We start from the raw sequence: 13,231 nt of genomic DNA, 5'->3' as shown, positions 1-13,231 counted from the left end.
CACAGCAAACCGATAAACACGGGAGACTGACCCACAGCAAACCGGTACAACACAGAGACCCACCCACAGCAAGCCGATAAACACGGGAGACTGACCCACAGCAAACCGATACAACACGGGAGATCCACCCACAGCAAACCGGTACAACACGGGAGACTGACCCACAGCAAACCGGTACAACACGGGAGACTGACCCACAGCAAACCGATACAACACAGAGACCCACCCACAGCAAACCGGTACAACACAGTGACCCACCCACAGCAAACCGGTACAACACAGAGACTCACCCACAGCAAACCGGTACAACACAGTGACCCACCCACAGCAAACCGATACAACACAGAGACCCACCCACAGCAAACCGGTACAACACAGAGATCCACCCACAGCAAACCGATACAACACGGGAGACTAACCCACAGCAAACCGGTACAACACAGTGACCCACCCACAGCAAACCGGTACAACACAGAGACCCACCCACAGCAAACCGGTACAACACAGAGACCCACCCACAGCAAACCGATAAACACGGGAGACTGACCCACAGCAAACCGGTACAACACAGAGACCCACCCACAGCAAACCGATAAACACGGGAGACTGACCCACAGCAAACCGGTACAACACAGAGACCCACCCACAGCAAACCGGTACAACACGGGAGACCCACCCACAGCAAACCGGTACAACACAGTGACCCACCCACAGCAAACCGGTACAACACGGGAGATCCACCCACAGCAAACCGGTACAACACAGTGACCCACCCACAGCAAACCGGTACAACACAGTGACCCACCCACAGCAAACCGATACAACACGGGAGACTAACCCACAGCAAACCGGTACAACACAGTGACCCACCCACAGCAAACCGGTACAACACGGGAGACCCACCCACAGCAAACCGGTACAACACAGAGACCCACCCACAGCAAACCGGTACAACACAGTGACCCACCCACAGCAAACCGGTACAACACAGAGACCCACCCACAGCAAACCGGTACAACACAGTGACCCACCCACAGCAAACCGATACAACACGGGAGACTGACCCACAGCAAACCGATAAACACGGGAGACTGACCCACAGCAAACCGGTACAACACAGAGACCCACCCACAGCAAGCCGATAAACACGGGAGACTGACCCACAGCAAACCGGTACAACACAGAGACCCACCCACAGCAAACCGATACAACACAGAGACCCACCCACAGCAAACCGGTACAACACAGTGACCCACCCACAGCAAACCGATACAACACGGGAGACTGACCCACAGCAAACCGATAAACACGGGAGACTGACCCACAGCAAACCGGTACAACACAGAGACCCACCCACAGCAAGCCGATAAACACGGGAGACTGACCCACAGCAAACCGGTACAACACAGAGACCCACCCACAGCAAACTGGTACAACACAGTGACCCACCCACAGCAAACCGGTACAACACAGTGACCCACCCACAGCAAACCGGTACAACACAGAGACCCACCCACAGCAAACCGGTACAACACAGTGACCCACCCACAGCAAACCGGTACAACACAGAGACCCACCCACAGCAAACCGGTACAACACAGAGACCCACCCACAGCAAACCGGTACAACACAGTGACCCACCCACAGCAAACCGGTACAACACAGTGACCCACCCACAGCAAACCGGTACAACACGGGAGACCCACCCACAGCAAACCGGTACAACACAGAGACCCACCCACAGCAAACCGGTACAACACGGGAGACCCACCCACAGCAAACCGGTACAACACGGGAGACCCACCCACAGCAAACCGGTACAACACAGTGACCCACCCACAGCAAACCGGTACAACACAGAGACCCACCCACAGCAAACCGGTACAACACAGAGACCCACCCACAGCAAACCGGTACAACACGGGAGACTGACCCACAGCAAACCGGTACAACACGGGAGACTGACCCACAGCAAACCGGTACAACACGGGAGACCCACCCACAGCAAACCGGTACAACACAGAGACCCACCCACAGCAAACCGGTACAACACAGAGACCCACCCATAGCAAACCGGTACAACACAGGAGACCCACCCACAGCAAACCGGTACAACACAGAGACCCACCCACAGCAAACCGGTACAACACAGTGACCCACCCACAGCAAACCGGTACAACATAGGAGACCCACCAGAGCAGTCTAGGTAGCACAACCACATTTTCAGCAGCCCAATGCACTGCTCAATCACAGCATGTGTGGCAGTGTGGGCCTCGTTGCAATGGATCTCCGACTCGGTCTCAGGCCTCTGCACTGGCATCATCAGCCATGACCTCAGCATGTATCCCTTGTCTCACATGCTGTGAAGAAAGCTCTGGTGCTCCACACGATTTGATTATGTCTGACCCTACCTATCATCCTGACTTCACCCCCACTGAATGCAACTATGGGCGGATGACTGCGAGATGCCACACAGGTCCCCATTGAGTCCTGTAAATACCGCGGGCGCGATTCTCCGCTCCCGGAAAAAATTGCGAAGACCGTGATGAACTCTGCCGAGTTTCACGACGGCCTCGGAGCCCGCTCCTCTCACCGAATTCACCCCCACCCGGGGGGCTAGGAGCGGCGCTCTGTTATTCTCGGCTGCCGGGCCTTGACGCTGGCGTCAAGGTGGCGCGCCGCGAATGACGCGACGGCGGCACCTATGTGACGTCAGCCGCACATGCGCAGGTTGGCCGGCTCCAAGCCGCACATGCGCGGCTGACGTCACGACGCTGACAGCTCGAACCCGCGCATGCGCGGTGGCCGTCTTTCCCCTCAGCCGCCCTGCAAGACGTGGCGGCTTGATCTAGCGGGGCGGCGGAGGGGAAATAGTGCGTCCGATTGAGACTCCGGCCCGACGATTGGTGCCTTCTATGGCATCTGTCCCCCTCAGTTTCAATAAGCACAGTGAGGGCAGCCTCCCCGGTATCGACTCCAGCTAACATTTTTGTATCTGGAACGAACTGGAGAAGGAGAGTGACTGACAATCCATCCCCTCACCCTCATATCTCCCAACAATCCCAACACTGACCGTGGCTGTCCTGCCTTCTCTCAGAGTGCCATCCAGAGTGATAGTTGTGCTGGCAAACCTCGTTCTGTGCACTCATTCTCGGCCAGATCGAGAACCCCTAGACCCCAGACCTCTGCCAGCAACCTTAGCGATGGCATGCTCAGCTGTCCTCTGCTCATTCAGACACTTACCACTGGCTGCGAGAAGGTGCTTAGGGTGAAGCCGTTCTCTTTAGTGTTTGATGTTTGGTAGCTGCCTCTATGGTGCTGATACTCCTCAGGTACGGACCAGCTGTCAGGCATCAAAAGGTTGCAGGACATCCTGTCCACTTATCATCTTCCCAGATACGGCTACTGTTTCTTCTAGGAGGCACTTGAGACTTCTGGAGTGTGTGGTGCTCTCACAACTGAAAAGGCAAATTTCTCACTTGAAATAGCCTTCAGCTATGAGTTTGGAAGCTGCTCACAGTCAAAGAGAGTGGAATCGTATTTCATGCGAGAGGCTGCATCAGGGCTCTGTCCTGGATATGTTTGGTGTGTCTCCACAATATTTAAAGATGGCTTAGGACCTTATGGATGCAAAGCCCCTCACCTCCCTTGGCTCAGACTGACCCCCGACCTCACCCAGCTCACCAAAGAAAACCCAATCACACTGAACCCCACGCATTGTGTTTTCATGATTGGAAGACTGCGTCCATCATGGAACACTGTTGGGGCCTTGGTGTGTTTGGTTTATATAAATGATTTAGACATGATTGCAGGGGGGTTGATCAGTAAGCTTGTGAATGACGCAAAAATTGGTGGGGTGGTCAATAATGAGGAAGACAGTCTTCGATTACAAGAAGATACAGACGGGTTGGTCTGATGGGCTGATCAGTGATAAATAGAATTCATTCCAGACAAGTGTGAGGTGATGCACTTGGGCACAACAAGCAAGGCAAGGGAATACATGATAAACAGCAGGACCCTGAGAAGCATTGAACATCAGAGGGACCTTGGTGTGCATGTACATTGGTCCCCTAATGTAGCAGAGCAGGTGGATACAGTGGCTAAGTTACAGTGGTTAAGAAGGCATATGGTGTACTTACCTTATTTAGATGAACATAGAGTTTAAGAGCAGCAAGGTTATGCTGGAAGTGTAAACTGTTGTTCGGCCATTTGTGGAATCCACATTGTCGAGAGATGTGGTAGCACTGGAAAGGGTACAGGTGAGATTTACCAGGATGTTGCCTGGGCTGGAGAGTGTTAGTTATGAACAGAGATTGAGTAGAATGGGGTTGTTTTCCTTGGAGCAGAGGAGAGTGAATGAGGATATGATTCAGATGTATAAAATCATGAGGGGCACAGAGAGAGGAGCCAGGAAATTGCTACCCTATCTTTGATCTCTTCATGAAGGGATCAATGACCAGAGGGCATAGGTTTAAGATCAGGGGCAGGAGGCTTTGAGGGGATGGGAGAAAAAAAAACATTTTCACCCAGAGCGTGGTGGAAATCTGGAACTCACTGCTTGAAAGGATGGTGGAAAAGGCAGCACAGCGGCCTAGTGGTTAGCACAACCGCCTCACGGCACTGAGGTCCCAGTTTCGATCCCGGTTCTGGGTCACTGTCCGTGTGGAGTTTGCACATTCTCCCCGTGTCTGCGTGGGTTTCGCCCCCACAACCCAAAAATGTGCAGAGTAGGTGGATTGGCCACGCTAAATTGCCCCTTAATTGGAAAAAATTATTGGGTAATCTAAATTTATGAAAAAAAAAAGAAAGGATGGTGGAGGCAGAGATCCTCATAACATACAAGGCTACAGGCAAAGTGCTGGAAAATGGGATTAGAATCCTGATGTGGTTGCGTTTGGCTGGCACAGACGCAATCCAAATGGTTTTTTCTGTGCTGAAAACATTGGATTATCATAAAATATTGCTTTAGTCCACCCTGAACTTCACAATTCCATACAGATTTTAAGAGTAACATGGATTCCGAAGGTCATTTTCAGCTACAATTGTCTCATTTACATACAAAGTTCCTTTTTTAAGTCATTTACGGAATGTGCTCTTCACTGGTTGGCCAGCATTTATTGCCCATCCCTAATTACTCTTCAGAAGGTGTTGGTGAGTTGCTTAATTGAACCACTGCAATCCCTCAGGTGTAGATACACCCTGTGCTGTCAGGAAGGGAGTTCCAGGATTTTGTCCCAGTGACAGTGAAGGAACGGTGATATATTTCAAAGGCAGGGCTGAGGGGACTTTGAGGGGAACTCTCAGGTTGTGGAGTACCCAGGTATCTACTGCTCTTGTCCTTCTAGATGGTAGTGGTCCTGGGTTTGGAAGGTGCTGACGAAGAAACTTGGTCAGTTACTGCCGTGCATGTTGTAGATGGTACACAAGATTGCCACTGCTCGTCGGTGGTGGAGGGTTTGAACATTTGAATGTGGAAGGAGGAGCAATCAAGTGGGCTACTTTATCCTGGATGGTGGCGAGCTTCTTGAGTATTATTGGAGCTGCACTCATCCAGGCAAGTGGAGAGTATTCCATTGCACTCCTAACTTGTGCCTTGTAGATGGTTGACAGACTTTGGGGAGTCAGGAGGTGAGCTACTCACTGTAGTAGTCCTAGCCTTTGACATGCTTTTGAGCCAAGACTGTAATGAGGTCAGGAGGTCAGGAGCTTCGCGGAACCCAAACTGAGCCTCCATGAGCAGGTTATTGCTGAGTAAGAGTGCCGCTTGATAGCACTGTTGATGACTCCTTCCATCACTTTGTGGATTATGAAGAATAGACTGATCGGGTGGTAATTGACTGGGTTGGATTTATCCTACTTTTGTGTACAGGACACACCTGGGAAATATTCCACATTACCGTGTAGATGCCAGTGTTGTAGGTTTACAGGAACAGCTTGGCTAGGGGTGCGGCAAGTTCTGGAGCACATGTCTTGAGTACTATTACCAGAATATTATCAGGACCCATAGCCTTTGCAGCATCCAGAACCATCAGTCGTTTCTTGATATCACGTGAAGTGAATCATATTGGCTGAAGACTGACACCTGTGATGCTGGGGATTTCTGGAGGAGACCGCAATGGCTCATCCATTCGACAAGTCTGGCTGAAGATTGTTGCGATGCCACAGCCTTGCCTTTTGCACATATTTCATGGAATTTACAGTGCAGAAGGAGACCATTCGGCCCATCAAGTCTGCACCGGCTCTTGGAAAGAGCACCCTATCCAAACGCACACGCCCGCCCTATCCCCCATGACCCAGTAACCCCACCCAACAGTAAGGGCAATTTTGGACACTAAGGGCAATTTAGCATGGCCAATCCACCTAACCTGCACATCCTTGGACTGTGGGAGAAAACCGGAGCGCCCGGAGGAAACCCACGCAGACACGGGGAGAACGTGCAGACTCCGCACAGACAGTGACCCAAGCCGGGAATCGAACCTGGGACCCTGGAGCTGTGAAGCAATTGTGCTAACCACTATGCTACCATGCTGCCCCTACTGCTCCCGGTTGTATACCACTGTGCCACCATGTCTGCTTGGTCTCTCCTGTCGGTGAGACAGGACATACCCAGGAATGATAATCTGAAAGATATAATTCTGTGAATATGAATGTGTCAGGCTGTTGCGTAACTAGTCTGTGGGACAGCTCTCCCAACTTTGGCACAAGTCCCATATGTGCTGGTCTCCTCCATCATTGAGGATGAGGATATTTGTGGAGCCTCCTCCTCCAGTGAGTTGTTTAATAGTCCACCACATTTCAAGGCTGGATGTGGCAGGACTGCAGAGCCTAGATCTAATGCGTTGGTTGTGGAATTGCTTAGCTCTGCCTATTACTTGCTGCTTATGCTATTTGGAATGCAAGTTGTCCTGTGTTGTAGCGTCAGGAGGTTCACACTTCATTTTTCGATGTGCCTGGTGTTGCTCCTGGAATGCTCTCCTGCACTCTTCATCAAACCAGGGTTGATCGCCGGGTTGGGTGGTAATGAGAGAGTAGGGGATCTGCGGGCTCATGATGTTGCTGATTGTGGTTGAATACAATTCTGCTGCTGCTGATGGCCCAGAGCGCCTCATGAGTTGTGAGATCTGTTTGAATTCTATCCCATTTACCACGCTGGTAGTGCCACACAACACAATGGACGGCACCCTCAATGTGGAGACAGGACTTTGTCTCCGCAAGGATTGTGCTGTTGTCAGTTCTATGAAAACTGTAATGCTGGGCAGCACGGTGGCGCAGTGGTTAGCACTGCTGCCTCACGGCACCGAGCTCCCAGGTTTGATCCCGGCTCTGGGTCATTATCCGTGTGGAGTTTGCACATTCTCCCCGTGTTTGCGTGTGTTTCGCCCCCACAACCCAAAGATGTGCAGGGTAAGTGCACATGCTAAATTGCCTCTTAATTGGAAAAAATTAATTGCACACTCCAAATGTTAAAAAAATAATAATACTGTCATGGACAGATGTATCTGCAGCAGGCAGATTGGTGAGGATGAGGTCAAGTATGTTTTTCTCTCTTGTTGGTTCCCTCACCACCTGCTGCAGTCCCAGTCTAACAGCTATGTCCTTTAGGACCCGGCCAGCTCGGTCTTGGCCACTCTTGGTGATGGACATTGAAGCCCCCCCACCATGTTCTGCACTCTTGGCACCTTCAGTGATTCCTCCAAGTGATGTTCAACATGGAGGAGTACGGATTCATCAGCAGGATGTTTCCTTGCCCATGTTTAACCAAAAGGCATGAGACTTCATGGGGTCCAGAGTCGATGTTGAGGATTCCCGGGGAAACTCCCTCCCGGTTGTATACCACTGTGCCACCACGTCTGCTTGGTCTTTCCTGTCGGTGAGACAGGACATACCCAGGAATGATAGTCTGAAAGATATAATTCTGGGAATATGAATGTGTCAGGCTGTTGCGTAACTAGTCTGTGGGACAGCTCTCCCAACTTTGGCACAAGTCCCCAGATGTGAGTAAGGAGGACTTTGCAGGATCGACAAGGCTGGGTGTGTCGTTGCCGTTTCTGGTGCCTGGTTCGATGTTGGGTGATCCGCTGATTAATTTATTTTTTGTGTTTTTTTTGTCGCGGTTGAATACAACTGAGTGGCTTGCTAGGCCATTTCAGAGAGCATTTAAGAGTCAACAACATTGCTGTGGGTCTGGAGGCACATGTCAGTCGCACATTTGAGCACACAAGATGACCGTGGTCAAAGACACATTCCCCTGTGAACGCAAGTCAGTGTCTGAATTTCTCCTCAGAATCCCCCCAGATGCTTGCAACACGAGAGGCTCCAAACTCCGTCTCCCAAAAGGCCACTTTAAAATCTTTGTTCACAACAATGCTTTTCAATCGTGGTTTACACTTTTTGTATCACAAATTCATATGTACTGTAAATGTGTTGTGTTCCTGAAACACTGACAAGAGCTTTTAACAAGCAATAGGTTATTCACGAGCTGAGTATCTACTTCATGCTTGTCCTCTGTCCGCCTACCCACGGAGAACTTCAGCACTCCCGACATGTGACCCTTTTTGTAGCCTTACCGTCATGTGACCACTCGGTCTACATATGCGTATTCAACCACCTATCCTGGTCAACTTGTCCCCAAAATTTCATCAAAGACCTCGATCAACTTTATCAGGCATGATATTTCACAAATATATCAGTGCTGCTTGACATTTGTTTAAACATGTTTTTCCAAGTAACATGTACATGGGCGGGATTCCCCACTGGGAGACCCCATCACCGCTGCCAGCGAGGACAGAGAATTCGGCGCTCAGCCCAAACTCCAATCACTGCAGCGGGAATGCAGAATCACGCCTGTGTGAAGGAACGGATAATCAAAGTCTATCTGTGCTGGATTATGGCTTGCAGAAATTTCCCCAGCAGTGAACTAAGTCTGATGGGTCTGTAGTTACACATCCTCTTTCATTGCCCTCTTCACGCCTTTCCATTTTATAAACAATGCATAACATTTAAAACCTTTCAGTCATCAATAAAACTCATTGAAGATTATGACCAGTGCCTTCAATGATTCACAATTCTTCCCCTCAGCTACCCTCATATATCCCATTCGGATTGGGTACATGTTCTATTTTATTGTGATACAAAAAGTGTTCGATTAAAAGGGGTTAACAGAATCTGTTTGTTTAGTGACTGTAATTAATGTCAATCTCCATGGAATCTATTTATGTCACTGGAGGGTTTTCCCTCTCTATTAATAAGGTACTCAATGTGTTATTTTAGTGTCACCGGGAGCATTACCTCCTGCATTAACAGGAATCAACAATTCCAGAGAGCGTATATTGGAATCTGAAAATAATGGATCGAAATGATACAACAATGAACAGGGAGTTCTATGCTGCATTTTATTATATTTCTACACTTTACGGTTTACTACCAATACAAGAACAGATTAGGTTGTTACTTTTGGTTATTCAAGGATATTACTATCCCTTCCTCGCTATTCTTGGTGTCCCTGGTAAGTTTCTCTATCCAGTGATAATTCAAAAACCATGTTTAAATGCACTATTATTCCAATCACTTAAGGACAAATCCCATTGTCTTCAGTGCCGGTCACAATCTCTGTTTCCTATCTATTCTCCCTAAACCCCTCTTTACCCAGTATCTGAAGCTGAACAAAACTCTTTGCAGTCTCCATGGTCCCTTTGACCCTGAACCGGTTACTGGCTTCAAATCCTCACCTTGTCCAATTCTCCTACTCAATAGTATCAAACCACCCACTGCATAAACCCTCATCACTGTGTTTCTGACCTTTGTGGATCCATTTTGGTTGATTCTGCTTTTCAACGTTTTCACTATCAGACACATTTTCGTGAGCAGTGGAGTTTGCAAGAACCTTTGGGCTCACAATAGTGAGGAAATTCGCAGACACCCAGAGATTGTGAGTCACAGCAAACCTCTCATTTTATTGTTGTTTATCTCAGCAAATTTCATTGAGTTATCTTAATATTCTTTTCTCCACAGATACCGGTCTATAAATGTTGATGATTTGGGATAGGAGATCATGCTGCAGCTCCAGACTTGTTGTATAAACCCAGTGACACAGAATAAATTCAAAGAGCAGATTTAAAATAGTGCTGAAATATCCCTTCACTCCAACTGTTCAACTCGTTCAGTGATGTGGAAAGATGAAGCACTGAGAGCTTCTCTATTTTCTTTTTTATTTAGAGTACAGGTGGGTGATGGTTTTAGCACTGGGGGGATCTGAGGCAATGTATGGATGAAAGTGGCTTTTTCCACAGTGATGGGGGAGTGAGAGTGGACCCTTAACACCAAGGCGATGGCAGAGTATTGACAGAATAGAGTAATGGTGGTGGGAGTTGGCCACCAGTTTCAGTCCTAATGTATTCTTTCCTGATGTGTCATTTGCTACCTGGTGTCCATGGCAGTGGTAGATCTAATGGTTGTTATTCTTGACCTGATATTGATTCACATTATTTAAGAGGACGAGTTTTTTTCCCCCCTGGAGTTCATTCCAGCGTTTAATAACCATGCTGTGCAGCTTTATGTGGTCACTGACTGTTCTGTATGGTTCACTGGCCCTTTCACTTTTGATCGATTTGTGGCCATTTGTTGCCAGGCCCTGACGTGTAAACATTGCACTGGGAGAATTGTAGTTCTAGCTCTGGAAGTAGTGACTGTGCTCATTTTCCGGTATTTTATGTTGTTGGGTCACAATTCGATGAGAAATGACTCCTGGTTTTGTGATGTAACAATCATTGCTCTGTTTTCTTGGGGCTGGGTAATGATTGAGTTCCTTCATTACATTTTTATTCCTGCAGTTCTATTTGTCCTGATCTTGCTGCTCAATATTTCCACCATCAGACACATTTTAGTGAGCAGGAGATCCCGGGCTCATAGCAATGGGGAGATATCCAGACACCCAGAGATGGAGAGCCGAAGGAAACTATCATTTCACTGTTTGCGATTTCAGCAAATTGCATCCTGTTACGAGTAGTGTTAATCTTGTATTCTACAAGTAGGTGGGTGCTGTTATTGTTTGTTCATTTCTCCCATATACTTGTAAAACTTTCACCTTCAAATCCTTTTCCAGACCCGCTTTTAAAAATGAATTTAGTTTTCTCTTTATCTGTCCTTGACTATGATTATCAGTTCTACAGCTCCCCCAGTGTCACTGCAAAGGAAACCTGGAGATATCAGGTGGGGAGAGCCCGTTGCTGGGCAGCGTTCTTGATCAGGTGACCCGAGTGTGTGCTGGTAGAGTAAGAAGGGGATGGAACATGACATCATTCCAGCCGCCTTGACAAACGTGAAAAAATGAAAATGAAAATCGCTTATTGTCACGAGTAGGCTTCAATGAAGTTACAGTGAAAAGCCCCTAGTCGCCACATTCCGGCACCTGTTCGGGGAGGCTGGTACGGGAATCGAACCGTGCTGCTGGCCTGCTTGGTCTGCTTTAAAAACCAGCGATTTAGCTCAGTGAGCTAAACCAGCCCCTGTCATCAACATAATTTCAACATCATTGAAACAGGGTCTGTGCATGGCCACTGAATGCCTGTTACACTGTCAGGTGAGCATATTTTCATCACCATGAGGACCCTGCTCTAACTTTATGAAAAGGGATCAGGAATCCAACCCGCAGTTAAAAGGTGTTGAATTTGTTTCTGCCTATTGAAGGTTTCAGGAGGTGGTGTCGATTGTTTCCAGAGGTAGTGTTGTGAGCTTTTGCATACATTCAGGGACAGCAGAAGAACTGGTGAAGTAACTCTGGACAAGGTGTAGCCTCTACCTTTCCACCATTCATCACATGTTCTAATTAATTTTATCAGAAACAATCAACTCAAAACATCACTGGATACAATAACAAATTTAAAGTCTCAATGAGTTATCAAAGTTGTAATTTTCCACCCAGTCTGAGGCATTATTTCACTGCTTATTTCTCTTTTTGTCAGTTACCATAGTGACAATTGGGATCCTGTCAAAGGGAAGATGTGGCCTTTCCAGGTGTGTCTCTCGCTATCTTGTGGCCATGGCAACGGCGGATCTACTGGTAATTATCTTTGACCTGATGTTGAGACACATTCCAATTGTTTATTCTGAAAAGTTTAATTTTCTGAGGGACATCCCTGTTTGTAATATCCATGCCATCCTGCTTTATGCAGCTACAGACTATTCTGTCTGGTTCACCGTCACATTTACCTTTGATCGATTTGTAGCCATTTGCTGCCAGAAGCTGAAAACCAAGCATTGCACTGAGAAAAGGGCAAGAGTGATTCTGGGAACAGTGAGTGTGCTGAGCTGTTTAAAGAACATTTTCTGGTATTTTATGTTAACAAATCAATATTGGATGATGAACAGCCCTTGGTTTTGTTTAGTTTTCAAAGGAACTCTGGAGTCTGAGTTTTGGGTAACAATTGAGTTCCTTCATAATATTATAACACCTGTGGTTCCATTTGTCCTGATTCTGCTGCTCAATGTTTTGACCATCAGACACATTTTAGTGACAAGCAGAGTGCGAAGGAGACTCCATGCTGACAGCAGTAAAGAGAGTCATAAAGACCCAGAGATGGAGAGTCGAAGGAAATCAATGATTTTACTGTTTGTTATCTCTGCAAATTTCATTGTGTTATGGTCAGTGTTAATGGTGTTTTCTATATGGAACCGAATGTGGTTTTTGGGGTATAAATCTATCTTTCTAGATGATGTTGTACTGGTTGTGGGCTTCATGTTGCAGCTCCTGAGTTGCTGCACAAACACTTGTATTTACACAGTGACACAGAATAAGTTCAGAAAGCAGTTTAAAAATGTGCTTAAATACCCCTTTACAAAAATTGCTCAACTGATTCCATGTTGAGAAGAACTGAAACATTCCATATTATTTTATTTTTGGTCACATAGCGTTGGGTGGTGGGTGGGTGGAAAATTCTGACGGGGTGTAAAGGGGATGATGAATTTCTTTACAGCGATTTACAACTGGATACATGATTCCTTGGTGATGGCTGTGTGTGAACATAACACTTTCCTTGTGCTTATGGGAGTGGGAGGTGGACAACAGTTTCAGGTACATGTTCAACAATTTGCTCACATAAGGAAAGTTCCTTCTTCATGGAACCATTATCATGAAATCTTCCCATAAACTCACCAATGCCTTCATATCCTTGCTGAAGTGTGTCTCACAAAAATATTGAAATAAAGATTTTCCCAAGATCATTGTTGTAGTCCT

At 47.5% G+C, this 13,231-nt stretch overlaps 1 protein-coding gene across 1 annotated transcript; it reads left to right on the top strand.

The window, feature by feature from the left end:
- Positions 1-9,345: 9,345 nt before the first annotated feature.
- LOC119954009 (probable G-protein coupled receptor 139) lies at positions 9,346-12,862 on the top strand. The gene is made up of 2 exons (XM_038778786.1): positions 9,346-9,505; positions 11,961-12,862. The coding sequence occupies exons 1-2, from the start codon at positions 9,346-9,348 to the stop codon at positions 12,860-12,862; spliced, it is 1,062 nt and encodes a 353-aa protein (XP_038634714.1).
- The last annotated feature ends 369 nt before the right edge of the window (positions 12,863-13,231 follow it).

The sequence above is a fragment of the Scyliorhinus canicula genome, chromosome 19 (assembly GCF_902713615.1).
Source record: "Scyliorhinus canicula chromosome 19, sScyCan1.1, whole genome shotgun sequence".
Lineage (NCBI taxonomy): Eukaryota > Metazoa > Chordata > Chondrichthyes > Carcharhiniformes > Scyliorhinidae > Scyliorhinus > Scyliorhinus canicula.
This window is presented reverse-complemented; position numbering and strand designations above follow the sequence as displayed.